Source organism: Parasteatoda tepidariorum, chromosome 12 (genome assembly GCF_982258835.1).
Source record: "Parasteatoda tepidariorum strain Cologne lab strain chromosome 12, Ptep-v5.0, whole genome shotgun sequence".
Taxonomy (NCBI): Eukaryota; Metazoa; Arthropoda; class Arachnida; order Araneae; family Theridiidae; genus Parasteatoda; species Parasteatoda tepidariorum.
This window is the reverse complement of record NC_141766.1, coordinates 35,087,892-35,104,013: the sequence shown is the minus strand read 5'-3', so window position 1 is coordinate 35,104,013 and position 16,122 is coordinate 35,087,892. Positions and strand designations below refer to the sequence as shown.

General features: G+C 27.1%; 1 protein-coding gene across 8 annotated transcripts; it reads right to left on the bottom strand.

Moving 5' to 3' along the window:
• Window positions 1–1,278: 1,278 nt before the first annotated feature.
• LOC107443345 (uncharacterized) lies at window positions 1,279–11,055 on the bottom strand. Of its 8 annotated transcripts, none has more exons than XM_016057181.5 (5): window positions 10,901–11,055; window positions 8,219–8,335; window positions 6,533–6,568; window positions 4,297–4,503; window positions 1,279–1,875 (listed from the first exon to the last, which is right to left on the bottom strand). In XM_016057181.5, the coding sequence occupies exons 2-5, from the start codon at window positions 8,262–8,264 to the stop codon at window positions 1,652–1,654; spliced, it is 513 nt and encodes a 170-aa protein (XP_015912667.1). In that variant the 5' UTR covers window positions 8,265–8,335; window positions 10,901–11,055; the 3' UTR covers window positions 1,279–1,651. The 8 variants fall into 8 exon arrangements, with proteins under 8 accessions (XP_015912667.1, XP_015912666.1, XP_015912665.1 ...); XM_016057180.4 differs by having other exon boundaries at window positions 10,906–11,044; XM_016057179.5 differs by having other exon boundaries at window positions 10,867–11,031.
• Window positions 11,056–16,122: the final 5,067 nt, after the last annotated feature.

Below are 16,122 nucleotides of genomic sequence, written 5' to 3'. Positions count from 1 at the left end.
CGCAGTGATTAGTATGTAATAATGTAATAATAATTTTATCCATTTTTAGTAAGAAATATTAGTTATTTTACTTCTATTTTTAAACAATAGTATTATTAAAATATTGTATCAGATGCTTTGGATGGTAAATTTTAAAAAATCCAGTTAATTTTATTCGAATGAAAAAAAATCCATTTTAAATCAAATATGTGCGATTTCGGAGTAAAAAAAATAATGATTGCCAACCATGGCTTCTGGTCAGAGTCATTTTATGTTCAAATATTTATTTAAAAATAATATGCAGAAGTTTGGTGTTAAGATAGATTAGTTAAAACTGGTTTAAAATTCGAATTATTAAATATATTCAAAAATTGCATGTAAAAAATCTTTTTAAATTATTAAATATATTAAATAAATTCAAATTATTAAATATTAAAGTAAGGTTTTTTAAACTTAATTAAAACTTGATACTGCACCCTGAACTTTCATTTTTTAACCAACTTAAGACGACAAGTGAGCAACAAATGTATATATTTTTTAACTTTTTAACCAATATTCTTGAAACAAGTGCATAGGTCTAATTAAAATTTTGACCGATTTTCGAAACTTTGAAAGCCATGTGTCACCTTAAAATGAACTACAATTTTTTTTTTCTTTGCTTAAATACAGTTTGTATTTTAAAATTACACAAGTATTAAAATTTACAAACATATAAAAAAATTCCTTTTAAATAAAAATTATTAAAAGATGGAGGAAAACTTATTGACAAATCCCCCTCCACCCTCAGCACACTAGCTTCTGGCGAACGATATTGGCGAGACGATGCTTTTATCAGAAATTGTTTTACTGCATGAATGAAGTAGGGTCATAAGGGTTGCCTTAAGCGCAGACCACCAACCTTTAATAAAGGGGGATAAGATGTTAGCAGCGCAGTCCACCATATTTCAGAAAACCATTAGCGCAATCAGATATCACCGATGGGTATAATTTATCTCTCTGATCTATCTGTCTTTGTGTGGTGACGTTAATGTGATTATTGGGAAAGTTAGATATATTGGGTACTACAGGGTTTCTTTTTTTAAAAAAAAAAAAAGAATGACGAAATATTTTTTAATTTTGACGAAATTAGTTTCCGTGAAGAAATGACGATAGCTATTTCATCCCTTTGACGAATTGTTTGCTTGGAGCATATACCAGAAAGCGGTTTCGTCAAAAAAGAAGAAAATTTCGTGATATTTGAGTAACCATTTTTTACAGAGTGTGTACAAATAAAAGGAAATATCAAATTAAACAAGGTGATGAGAGTCATAATAATGTTTTATTTCTATTTTTTATGCACATATTAAAAATGACATTTTAAAGAGGTTTCGAACACAGTTTTTAATATGATGACACATTTGAAAAACAATATAAAAACATTGTAAAACAGTGCATTCAAAAAACATAATACTTTGAAATTGAATTATATATTTCGTGCAAACGTCTTTACACACAGGTGGGAAATAAAGAATATGAACTTTAAATGTGAAATTCAAGTAATAGATATAAAATTAATAAATACTGAAAATAATGAGTCAAATTTTTACTTTGATATACAAAGCTAGTACTAGTGCAAAATATCAGCAAACTGAATCCCTGCAAGCATTTATAATTAGTTCTTAAGTGATTTGTTTCATTTGGAATTATCACAAAAGTTTAACATTAATGAGAAAAATATCAAGACATGAAAGACAACTAAGACACCGTAACTGAATTTTGGCAATGTACTAGTACAAAATGGATCTGCTGTACGTGGGGCTGTTTTATTGAATTGTTCTTCAAAAAAGTGTTCGTTGTGTGTACTAGTCCTATTGCAAACTTTATCTTCTTCTGACTGTACAAAAAGCACCGTTGTACCTAAAATAAGAAAAATTACAGTAGCAATTTTTAGACAATGAATTTTAGACAATGAATTTAGACAATGAATTTTAGACAATGAATTTAGACAATGAATTTTAGACAATGAATTTTAATTCTGCAATTTTTAGACAATGAAAACTAATACCTACGTTGCAATAATGTGTAGAGTGCTATGTACTCATTACCATTATTATAATTGAAAGAAAACTATTAACAAAATCTTTCAATTCATAATCTACATCGATCACATTGAAGAAGGTTTAAAAAACAGTAAAACCAGTTTGTTTGAGGATAAAATTCAAAAGGGATAATTAGAAATACCTCATACATTAACTTATTAATATTAGTTTATTTTTTGACACTGTAACAGTGAAATGAAATTTACACAAAAATATGAACTATATTTTAATTCTGAGAAATTGAATTGAACACAATGGTCGTAAAAGGGTTCGATTAGTCCGATGTAAAAACTAAAAAATACCGCCCATTAGTATACACTCTGTTAAATAAGCATTTTTAAACGATAGAGCCCTTTATTTTTCAGAATTATATATAGTGTGATTTTGTTATTTGGCATTTCTTATTTATGGACCTGAAAGCTCTTTGAGGGGCAAAGCCTTCTTCAGAACCTTCTTCCATTATTTTTCCTTCACTAGGGTATTCTAGAATTCCAGTTGGCCACTTTCAGTAATTCAAAAATAAATCAATATATTCAACCCATCTTAATTTGGACCTATCTATAATTCGGTTCTAATTGGTTTGAAATTCAAGACCCTGTATGCGAAAGAAGATTGTCCCATTCTGCAAATTTGTCAATCAAATTTAATGTGGTTTAACTTATTAAAGCTGGTAATATCTGCTTCTCTGTATAGTTAGTGCATCTCTTTATTGTATCTGTGCTTTCGTGTACTATTGATATTCATAGCGCAAAGTATCTTTATCAAAACCTTTTTCTCAAGATTAGCTAGTCAATTTTCTGCGATTTCGTCATCATTCAGATTTATAAGCAATATGTGAACGCGGGTCTAATAAAGATTTTATGTAGCAAAATTTTCGTTTGAATAAAAGCATTTACACCTTTACAGAGAAATAATCGTTAGCAGTTTATTAAATAGGACAAATCAAAAATCATGTTAAATATTAAGTCTCCTCAAAAACATATGAAATATAGAAAAGCGTGTGCCCTGCATGGACAGCATGCAAGTTTAATGATACTTAGATTACCTGGAATGACAAGAAGATACATAGCTACCACGAATGAATAGAAGCAATTACACCTTTACAGAGGAATATCCTTTCCGCATTTACAGAGGAATAACTTTCAGCAGTTTATTAAACAGGACAAATCAAATATCATGGTAACTACTAAGTCCCCACAAAAACACACAAGACATTGAAAAACATATGACCTGTATGGAGTGCATACTTAATTTTCTGCAATGGCAAAAAGATACATGGCAACCAAAAATGAATAGAAGCATCTACACTTTTACAGAGGAGAAACCATTAGTAGTTTATTAAGAAGGGCAAATCAAAAATCATGATAACTAATTAAGCCTTCTGAAAAGTATACGAATCATAAAAAAGCGCGTGACCCGTATGGACAGCATACAAGCTTAATGATACTTATATTGCCTGGAATGACAAGAAGATACATAGCAAACACGAATGAATAGAAGCAATTACACCTTTACAGAGGAATAACCTTTCTAAATTTACAGATGTAACTTTCAGCAATTTATTAAACAGAACAAATCAAAAATCATGGTAACTATTAAGTCTCCACAAAAACACACAAAACATTGAAAAGCATAGAGTCTGTATGGAGTGCGTGCAAGCTTAATGATACTTTAATTGACTGAAATGATAAGAAGATACATGGCAACCACGAATGAATAGAGGCATCTACACCTTTACAGAGGAGTAACTATTAGTAGTTTATTAAACAGCGTATTCAAAAATTATGATAACTAATTAAGCCTCCTGAAAATCATATGAAACATAAAAAAGCGTGTGACCCGTATGACAGCATACAAGCTTAATGATGCTTATATTACCTGGAATGATAAGAAGATACATAGCAATCACGAATGGATTGAAGCAATTGCACCTTTAGAGAGGAATAACCTTTCCATACTTACAGAGGAATAACTTCCAGCAGTTTATTAAACAGGGGAAAATAAAAAAATCATGATAACTATTTTAATCTCCTCAAAAACATGTGAAACATAAAAAAGCTTATGACCTGTATCGACAGCATACTAGCTTAATGATACTTTAATTACACTACAGTGAATAACCTTTAGCAATTTATTAAACAAAAACAAAAATCATGATAACTATAAGCCTCCACAAAAACATATGAAACATATAAATGTATATGACCTATATGGAGGACATAAATGATACTTAAATTACCTGCAATGACAAGAAGATACATGACAACGACACAGACACCAACGACTATTCTTAACGATCCTGTGATTTTTGGATCTCCTGAGGAAGTGCATATGCAAAATGTTAAAAGTAACAGCAAGATCAACAGACAAAAAAACATTGATCCTGTTATCACCAGATATTGAGCTATAATTGGCACTGTATCACAATAGTCCCAGCATGCAGCGCCTATAGGAAAAATAATTTACATAATAAAAAATCACCCAAGGAAAGAAAATCTTGCACAAATTACAGTTATAAAATACTGAAGATCAGTTATATTAAAATAAAATATTTATAAACAAATGAGAACAGTGTATCATTCAACGTTAAAGAAGAATGCGTATGGTGTTCTCAAAACACTTTCATCAGCGTACATTGTAAATAAGAGAACATCTTAGTAAGTTTTGATCTAATGATTAGATTTGAATAAATTAGTCCAGACCATATTTAACGTTACAAAATCTGACGCTAAAACGTACTTTCTATCAATTAATATATCTTATTTTCCTACCTTTATTTCTTCTTTTAAGATTCTTGACCTTTGAAATATGAGAGAGTAGCCGTAATTTTAAAAATGCTGTCGCAATAATTTAGGAAGGAGAGCATTCTTTGAGCCCCTTAATATTAATTTCATAGATAGCACGGAATAGATATCATAGATATTAAATTTAGGACGGAGAGCATTCTTTGAGCCCCTTAATATTAATTTCATAGATATCACGGAATAGATATCATAGATATTAAATTTAGGAAGGAGAACGTTCCTTGAGCCCCTTAATATTAATTTCATAGATATCACGGAATAGATATTAATTTCATAGATATCACGGAATAGATATCATACATATTAAATTTAGGAAGGAGAGCGTTCTTTGAGCCCCTTAATATTAATTTCATAGATATCACGGAATAGATATCATAGATATTATTCTCAGATATCACTGAAAACATTCAAGTGAATAAAAGGAAATTGGCACACACTTGTAAAACTCGTTAATCCTAAGGTAATTTCATGCAAAAATAAAATTTTTAAGAACTATTTTCTTTTTAAATTTTATTTAATGTACTAGCGGTAAGAAAAAGTTAGAATTATAAGCAATACAAATTTCGCCCTATTTTTATCTACATAATTTTACATGACAAAATCCAAAATTTGAAAGAAATCGGTCTAATAGTTTTTGAGAAATAAAAATTCAAAAATTCAACCCTTTTGAAATGGCTAAATATGCGAAAAATGAAACTAACGATAACAAATTCAAACTTCAACTGTTCTTCTGACCAAACTGCTGACACCATATTTTGCAGATTGCAGTTACCCCTCATGTTTCGAATGTCAAAAATACAAATCCGTCAGGAAAAGGTTTGTTTTTGCAAAGAGAATACGCTTTAGTGTCTGATTTTGTAGCTTTAAATATTTTCTGTTTCGTAATTTTAAAACTATTGCACGCTCTCATCACTTTAAATACTTACTGCACTAATTAATTAGTATATTTACGGTTAGGCACTCAATCGATTAAGTATCATAGTACGCTATCATAGTACGTTAAAGTCGGATCATTGGACCAAAAGTTAAAAGTGTTTTCTTTTTTATTTTACCCAATGTGTATTTTTGCCAAATTTGTCAAAAAAAAGTATACATTTTGATAAACTACATTATTAAATCTAGGAGAAAAAGTTTTCTAGGAATGGAAAATCAAGATCAATTATTACAAAATTCAAATTAAAAGCTTTAAAGTTAAACACATTCTCATCAGAAATACTTTTCATATTAATTACACTTTTCAGAAAGATTACACTTTTCAGAAAGATATAAAAGATACAAATATATTTAAAGACAAAGGGAGAATGCGATCTAAGTCCACAAAACTGTGAGTGTGTGTGTGATTCGGTGAAAAAACAATTTTGCGAGCTGATAGGAAGGGTTTTTCCACAGTATGGATCATCTTACTGTACAATAACTCTCGGGAAAAACCGATTTTTCCCCTTATTGATTTGTCAAAACTTAGTAATCCTCAAAATCCAACAAATGGCTATATCTAATCTTCATTATTATGAAAAATGAACATAACCCCTTTTTTCCCTTCGGTCTTCATTTATTTTGAGTCATAAAGCTAAACTGTACATCAATACATTATCGTCATCAATATTATCATCAACTGTATCAATTTATTGTAACTAAACATCAATAAACTCATCCGTATAATTAAAAACTTACCCATAGATATCATGGCCAGAGAAGACACCAAAATACCTAGAATATCGATGTGTTTATATTAATATTGATTATAATTATATCGAAGTACATTCATAAAGAAAAAAAACTGGATGATTACTAGTTTAAAAAAGAAAAGTTACAACAGCTCAATTAATTTCAAATTATTATTATTATTATTATATATATATATATATATATATATATATATATATATATATATATATATATATATATATATATATATATATATATATATATATATATATATATATATATATATATATATATATATATATATATATATATGGGTCATTCTCACAAAAACAGTCATTTTCATGTCCCCAGTACATTTTATGTTTGTCTTACAACTTACGAAAAAAAAAAATTTCAGGGAAAGTGTCCTTCAGAATGCAGGCTAACAAAAGAATAAAAATAAAATTTTCAATTTTTATTTCTTATTTATTTTAGGTAATTAAAGTATACCAATATGTCATTCCCTCACTTGTCCCCACTGTTGATTTAAAAAAAGAAAAAATTGTTTCTGAAATTAAAAAAAAAATTTACAAATTCGTGTTTTTTATTTCAGAATATTGAAATATAGAATTCAGAAAATCAATTTTAAAATTAATTTCTGATGAAAATATTAACACAGCACTATTTTAAACTTTGTCTCTAGTGTTTCGCATCATTCCCTCACAACAATGTTCTTATCACTTGCAATCTTCTTAGAATTAAAATATTTTAATAAAAACTTTAGCAGTTAACAACTGGCATCATAGAACAAAATTGCAGTATGTTTCCATCTTCAACTTAAAGAAGCTTTGCTGTGGAATAAATTTGAATGAATCAAGCCAGGTAAAATTTTTTACATTTGTCATTCCCTCATGTCGTTTTTTAGAGTAAAATAAAATACAACTTCATCGAGAAAGTGGATAATTATATGCTGCTTTCTTGTATGAATATAATTGTATGTGATTGATTTCAGAAATGAATTTGCCTAACTGCTATTTTTAAATTTTATTAAATTTGTCATTCCCTCACTAGAGGTATAAAGTGAGGGAATGATGCTGAAGTGAGGGAATGATTCAAAATGAGTATATTATAAAAAAAATTTTTGTTCAATCGTGCCAGCCAATTTTATTTCCCAAACCTGTAAAAACTATTAAATATATAAAACTAACTTATAATAAATATTAGATATACTTAGTATGTTATTATTTTCAAACTTGGGGTAGCTGTAACTTAGAGAAAAACATGTATTAAAATAAAATGTCATTCCCTCACTTTTTAAATAGTGAAATTAATTAATTAATTTAAATATTCAGAATAATTTATAGGATATATACTTTCTTTATAATGCCATTACATATTTCTATTAATATAAAAAGTTTCATAGCTTTTTATTCACTTTACTTTTTTGGGATTTTATGAACTGAAAAATGACAGTTTTCGTGAGAATGACCCATATATATATATATATATATATATATATATATATATATATATATATATATATATATATATATATATATATATATATATATATATATATATATATATATATATATATATATATATATATATATATATATATATATATATATATATATATATATATAAATGCTTATTTATATAATAGATAAATGTTACTCATTTAGTTAATTGTAAATGATGTTAAGTTCATACCTACAATGACTATTGTAAACCAGATAAAGCTCGCCATGCCAGCCATTTTGAAGGTACTATAAACAAGAACCTTCGGCTATTTTACGATCTAGGAATGATCTTTTCCATTTTCAGTTCCTAAAATGATAAATATAACAACTTAAATATATTTTCGTAATTTTGAATGTACTATAAAACTTAATTCTTAGAAACTGGGGAAAATACAGCAGGAGCTAAATTGGTAAGAATGCACCAGGTTGCTCACAAATCTCTGTGGGACAATCTCAAGTTAATAACTGCACAAATAAAGGTAATTTTATCGTTTCTATCAGCTTTCTCATATTCTTACAGGGACAATTACTTTAATTGACTGAAAAAATCGTCTATAGTTTCACCGTTAAACTTACTTTTGTAATTGACTGAAACAAACGTTTCAGGAATCTTTTAGTATTAACAATCGTATAGATATCATTTACAGTTTCACAGTTATTTTGAAGTTGTAATGACTTGTCTGTTTTTAAGTTCAAAACATTAAAAGCAAATGATGCTAATATTAGGTAAAAAAACATCACATAGAGACGGTTTTAGAACTATAACTGGGATGACAGGATCATTAAAAATTGTCCTTGTCTGATATCAGAGGAAACTATATAACAACTCTATCTCATAAAACATAAAAGCAAAACAGTTTCTGGAGAACATATTTATAAAATTAAGAATGAATTTCAGAATTTTAGGAACTCAGTAAAATTGAAAATATTAATAAAAACATTCTGCATGTATATTAATCATTTTTTAAGTAAAAAAAATTCAATAAAAATGCACACAATAAAAATAAAATAAACGAGCTACTAGGTCTATACAATTTAGTAAAGTAACTACATGTATATTTTGAAAAGATTATATAATCAATGAAAAGAAATATCAAAATAAGAAATAAGGAAATAAGAAATAATATATAAAATGAGAAATATTGAAATTTAATTAATCACGCTAAAAAGGACTTAAAGATAGGAAATAGTAGTGTTTAGTTTTTAGTTCAATTTTCAGTCGAAGTTGTAAATAATGCTTGTTCTAAAATACTTTGTTTAGCATAATTTTTTAAAAGTAATTCAGTACATTGAATATATTCAGTATATATAATTCAATATTGTAAAACATGGGTTTGTTACAAATGTTGTTATTAACGTGCGTTGCGATTTGTTATCGTTTTGTTCTCTTATGTATGGAATCAGTTAAATATTTGTTTAGTTTTCAACACTTATAGGTCATAATTCTCTTGCATTAAAATGAAAGCGAACTCAGCACAATTAAACACAAATTTTTTTTAAAAAAACTATTGTTAAAAAATAATTTATTTTCAAAAAGGAGCCTCGTAATATTACACATAATTGAAATTTAAATGTTAAAAATTGAAATTTTAAACACAATTCCAAACCTAGGCCGTTCACCGAATCGTTTTGCTTTATTTTTATCACTTTTAAACATTACTTTTAAATAAAATTAGACAGATCAAGGTAATTAATGGATGACAACGGCCGGGATAGCCCGGTTGGTAGGGCACTAGGCCCATGCCCAAAAATTCGTGGCTTCAATCCGAGCCGGCTGAAGACTCTCCGTGTAGTAAAGGGTGACTGATGCACGTTAAATCTGTTTAGTCGCAAAGTCCTCCATGTTCCCATAACAAACCCTCTGGGGGTACTGATCCAGGAGTTTCCTTGTCTTCTGGATTGGTTCAAAAGTACAAGGCTGCGCAGTTGTACATTAGTAGTCGTAAACCCAAAATTGGGTCGGCTGTTCAACGACAGATATAAGATATAAAAATTAGTGGATTGCAAAATATCTTACAGCAGTAGAGCCAAACAAAATTATATCGTTAGTTCGTTCTTATTATATTTATCGATGAAGATGAAAGAATTGTTTAAATCTGTTGTCTAAAACTCTGAATTCATATTATCTTGTAAGAAATTTGTAAAATTAGTTTTTAAAGCTTGATAACTTTACAATCCATTTCTCAGAAATTATATTCCAGCAACAAAAAAAAAAAAAAAAAAAAAAAAAAAAAAAAAAAAAAAAAAAAAGCTAAAAATTCAATTTATTGACTATCTAAAAATTCAATTTATTAATTTATTGTGTCTTCTCCTTAGGGACGATTATGTTAAATTTAACCTTTAAAATTGAAGAACTGGGTGCAATATAATGACAAGCCACATCAAATCGATCAGGAGAAGTGTTCTTGGTGACAAACACCATGATTTTCATTTATAAATAATAGGTTTTTTAATATGTATGTATTGTGCTGTTATTTAATTGAAGTTCTGGAAATCTGTAAAACCGTAACTGTTTGGAAACAATGCTAAGAAACAGTTTGATACAAAATTACGACCTTTGTAAAAAGTATGACAAATCACAGTGTCGTAGGCCATTCAATAATACAGATTTAAAAAGAAAATAAGACACAGTTATACATAAATTGTACTTCCATACTTGAAAAGGGTTTAAATTTAAATACTTTGTTGTTTTACCTTTTCAAATTTTAATAGCAAAATAAATAATTCGATGACATTTATCATTTGCGATAAACCTAATTATTTTTAAAATATAGAGTGATTTAATTACTTATTAAAGCATGAAATGTTTCGGATTGCATAGTAATTCAAAAGTATTACTTAACTTTCGTAGCTGAACAAGTAGAAGCATTACTTAACTTTTGTAGCGATGCAAGTAGCAACTAATCTTGTTTAAAATGTGTTCTTGTTAGTTCACCCATTGTTAGCATTAAAAATATTCTAAAAGTGTTGCATCTTACACTTAAGAGCAATCATAATAGAAGCAGATGTGCTGTCTTATCAAACACTGATAAATGGAATAGATATCGATATTGTGATAAAAACTGCTTCATCAGAAGTTTACATGAAGCCAAAAGTTTACTTTCTGTATTTGAAACGCTACTGCCCTCTAGAAAAAAAAAAGCTTTTTTTTTTCTTCTTTTAAATGACTTCCTTAATATAATTTTATATTCATATCTTTCGTAAGAAAAACTGTTAAATATAATTTTCGAAATGAGAAAAATTTACGGAACTATTATAATGAAATCACTAATTCCGAAATTACTTATAATCAAAAGTAGTATAATTTGAGGTACTTTGTTTTGTACAGAAATACCAGCTTTACCTTTTCGTGTATGAGACTTTTTGCGGTTAATATTTTTTTTTCAATTCTGCTTTCTTTTCTTACCCTATTTTATTTTTTTTTTTTCAATTCTGCTATTTTTCCTTACCATTTTTTTATTATTTTTTTTTTTATTTTTCTCGGAGAGAAAGCAATTTTATTAAAAATTTTACTTATTTTTTCGATTTCTTATGAGGAGAAAGAAATTCTGATTAAATTATCGTACAGTACGGTAATGACATTCCTGATAGAAAAAGAAACATAAGAACAAAACATAAAAGTACGATTTTATAGTACATTTAGAGGAAATAAAAAATTCAAAGTAACATTGAATTCCATTAAAAAAAATGTGAGATAAAACATGAAGTTTTTAATTTAGAATGTATTACATTTCAATTTGAATGTAGAAAATTTTAAAATGCATGAAAAAGTTTAGTAATTAATTAAAATAGTGAACGTTGAAAATATTCAGAAACCAAACCAAAAATCAAAAATTAATGTTTGTACATAAAAAGGAGTTTCTAATTCATGATTCATGCTAATTTTAAAACCAATTAATGTTTAGAAATTTTGTTTTTACTTAATTTGAATTTTACTTATTTTTTCGATTTCTTATGAGGAGAAAAAAATTCTGATTAAATTATCGTACTGTACGGTAATGACATTCCTGATAGAAAACGAAACATAATTCTGGTTAATAAAACCGAAATATACTGTATTTAAACCATTTATTTGGATTATTTTTCCATTGATATGGCAACATGGGAATCTTATTTTTAAAAAAATATTGAGTAAAAGTACTTTGAGCAAAAGTAACAAGTAAAAAGTACAAGAACAAAACAAAGAAGTAAGATTTTATAGCACATTTCAGGAAAATCAAAAATTCAAAGTAACATTAAATTTCATTAAAAAAAATGTGAGATAAAACATGAAGTTAGTAATTTAGAATGCATTACATTTTAATTTGAATGTAGAAAATTTTAAAATGCACGAAAAAGTTACAAAATTAATTAAAATATTGAACGTTGAAAATATATCGAAACCAAACCAGAAATGAAAATTCAATGTTGGTATATAAAAAGGAGTTTTTAACTTATGCTTTATGCTAATTTTAAAACCACTTAATGTTTAGAAATTTTGTTTTTACTTTGGAAACTGTAGTAATAAATTAAATGTTTGAACACTATAACCTTTGTTTAAAAAAATGAGTAAATAAATAGAAAATTTGTATTCTATTCATAAACAGAAAATTCTTCAAAATTCACTAAATTATAATTTATATTTCATTTTTATGAACGTTAACAAATTTATTTTAAAATTAGAAGTAAAGACAAGTTTTATATATTCCATATTAAATTCACTCGTAATCGAAAATTGAGCGCAAAAGTTTTATTGTTAAATTTAATGATATGATGAACTAAATGTCAATATGGTAAAATTCGAAAAGAAAAATTTTTGTACAAAATCAAAAATAAATAAATAAATATATATAAAAAACTGCAGAATTTTTTTATATATACGATATGAACTAAAAATAGCATAGTTTTAATTTTTAAAACTTAAATGCCAAAGAATTCTAATGTTGCTCAAAAAATTCTAGGTTTAGTAACAACAAATAAATTATTGAAATTATTAACATAAACTCCCGATACCCAGCATGGTTGACAAAAAACATTGCTTGTCAAACTTAAATAAATGGATTAAGTCATTGGCAGGGCGCTCGTTCTCTGGTTCAGGTCAAAATTACGATCTGTAGAGGAATGAATGGGTCCATCTTAAAAACGGGTGTGACGTATGGGTGTGTCAGAAGTCGATCTCGGCCATATATGACACTACTGGAAAACAAGAACTATCACATATCTTTTCCTAAAGCCCTACGACAGCAACAAATCATTCTTCACAAGATTTTGTAATACTTAAAAAAAAATAAAAAAAAAATAAAAAATAAAAAAAAAATAAAAAAATTCTACAAGGTATTTTATTCCCGTTCGTCTCAACGTAATTCAGTATTAAAAAAAAGTTTATTCTATATAAGTATTTTGTTGCTTCTAATGCCACTTTCTCAACAGTTTATCGGAAATACCAGTTTTCTTAATAACAGTTCTTTTTACCACTCATTTAATAAAAAATACAAAACTGAAAAGTAAAATAAAACGAAGGAATGGTTTTAACGCCATTCTCTTAAGTATCAAAAAAAAATTTCAAATTTTGCCTTATTTACCAAATTTTATCACATATTATAAAATCATATTTTCTCGTTAATTTTACCAAAATCATTGCCAAAGCGTGTCAGTAAAAATTATCGAGCTTATTGGTGTTCCCATAGAGTCAAAAATACTGTAAATTTTATTATATTCTGGTAGTTTTGACCATATTTTTGCATTCATACTTTTGAACTCATACTTTTTTTCTCGGTGTGTGATGGTTTCTTTTAATGGAATTTTTGGTGTTCCCAAATAGCCAGAAACGTGATAAATTTTGCAATATTCTGGTAGTTTTGACCATATTTTTTTTTCTCAGTGATAATTGCCTTTTTTTAACTTAATTTTGCGTTCATATTTTCCTAAGAAGTATGAATGCGAAATTACAGTAGTCAAAAAAGCGATCGAAAGTTCGAGCCTTTTATTGTTAATTTTTATTTTTGAGTATTTCATCGCATATTGGCGAACCAAACAATTTTTTCATACAAGCTATAAACTCGTTTACCGAAATTTTCTTCCAAGCGAAGCATAATATTTTGTAGTTATTTTTATAGCTTAATTTAATTAAATATTTGAAATTTTGTAAAGTAAGTATGGTGTAATTAACAATTGAAATGTGTACAAATTTTGTACGTTTTTTTTTTAAATTGTGTAATTTTAAATGGCAAACTCCATTGTTTGTGTTAACTCAATTGAATAGTTTCTGAGCAATTGAAATTTAAATAAAGTATTATTTTCAAATTTTCATTTTTATTTTTCACTTTATTCTTTTTAAACACGAAATATTTTCACTATATTTTTTGTAAGTGTTTCAACGATAAATATTTAGAGTTTTGAAATATTTGCAGGTGGCCTTTATGTGGTCTAATGTTATGTCAGCCTAAGAACTATTTTTAATTTTTGGGCTTTTCGTAATATCTCCACAACTAATTACATGAATATAGAAATAACAATCAAGCATCAAAATTGCTTAACAAAGCTAATTTCAAGGGAAAAAAAATACTTTTTATACTTTTTTTCCCTTTTTAACTTTTTTGAATTTGGAACTTTTTTTGAACTTTAAGGGGTATACATTTTTACATTATGATACGATATGTAATTTTTACTATTGATTTAGTTGAGTTAACTTTAACCGAATATAATAATTTGAAAAATAATAATTTACAACAACATTTTAATAAAACGAATGAATGTTATTAGTTGATATTTTTTGGAAGCTCTAAACTAATTAATTCCTCATTTTTAGAAGGAAATTTCGAAGTTTGATTAGGCTATAAAAAAAACTTTTATTCCTATTACTAAATTAAATCATTATTAAATTAATCATAAAGAATTATTATTTGCATTTTTTAAAATTACCACTGGTTAAAAAAGTTTGTTCACCAGCAAAAATAATAATAATAATAATAATTGATTCGCGAAACATGGTTTCACGCCCGTAGGCTCTTTAACTTGGAAATCTGGTTCATTATACTGATCATATATTCAAAAATTCATAAATAAAGAAATAAAAATAAATTTATTAAAAATAAAAACCCATATAAATTAATCATTTTTATTTCCATATTAAGAAGTTTGATTTTAATCAGAAAAATTCATTTTCATAAAATTATAAATTTTCTAATCCCTTTTTCTGGCGCTTATTGCTCTGAAAGTTGTCAAAATATGTATGTATGAGTTTCTTTTTAATTTTTTATTTATTTTATTTTTCTGTTCAATTGACCAAAGCATGATTACAACATCTGCTGCAATAATTATTTCGATAGACTTTCAAATTCTTTTTTTTATCTCACCAAGAGCTTCACAATGAGCTATTGGAGACAGTCTGGGAAGCATCCCTGAGGATGATCAGATTACACGCCACCACAATTTTGATCCTCTGTAGAGGGGTAGGCTCCCCTGCTTTCCCTTAAAAACAACCATTCTTTTATAGCAGGTGAAATCACCTTCTAAAAAGTCAAGAGCATTGATCAATATGCTAAAGATAAGATAAAATACTAAGTCGAAGTGTAAATCTTGGTAAAAAAAAAAAAAAAAAAAAAAAACAATTTGGGAAAATTTCGTGGTTTTTCCCTTTACGTAACTTAAATATCACCCAAAGAATGCTTGACGCAAATGCGTGTTGCATCAATCAATTAGATTCTCTGAAACGATGCGTTTGAGAATCTGGTTGGTGCAACACAACCGCAGAAAACATGAGTAATAGCAGTGAGAATGAAAACCAGAAACAAATTTGAGGTACGAAAAAAGAACAAAGCAGTAGAAATCAGAAATAAGTTATTCCATTTTTAACAACATTTTCACGATGATTTCGGCAATACCTTTTGAACAGTTGTAAATAAACAAAGTTTTGATTTTTCGATAAGCAGACGATTTTGAAGATGTCTTCGAAACTAGTTAAACATTCATAAAATTTAAATTAATTTTATACGCAAGTTTCATGCAATTAAAAAAATCAGTTTCGGTATGTATTTGAACTGTTATCGTTTAACTAACTTATTCAGTATTTTCATTTGCACATAAAATGTAATCTTATTTTACATATACTTTAAA

What these genes read in the sequence shown, in the direction of transcription:
- LOC107443345 (XM_016057181.5), bottom strand. Translation starts at nt 8,264, where the DNA reads ATGGCTGGCATGGCGAGCTTTATCTGGTTTACAATAGTCATTGTAG. An exon ending in GTTTACAATAGTCATTGTAG is followed by an intron (nt 6,569 to 8,218) that starts GTATGAACTTAA and finishes TCGATATTCTAG; the next exon opens with GTATTTTGGTGTCTTCTCTG. An exon ending in GTATCTTCTTGTCATTGCAG is followed by an intron (nt 1,876 to 4,296) that starts GTAATTTAAGTA and finishes TTCTTATTTTAG; the next exon opens with GTACAACGGTGCTTTTTGTA.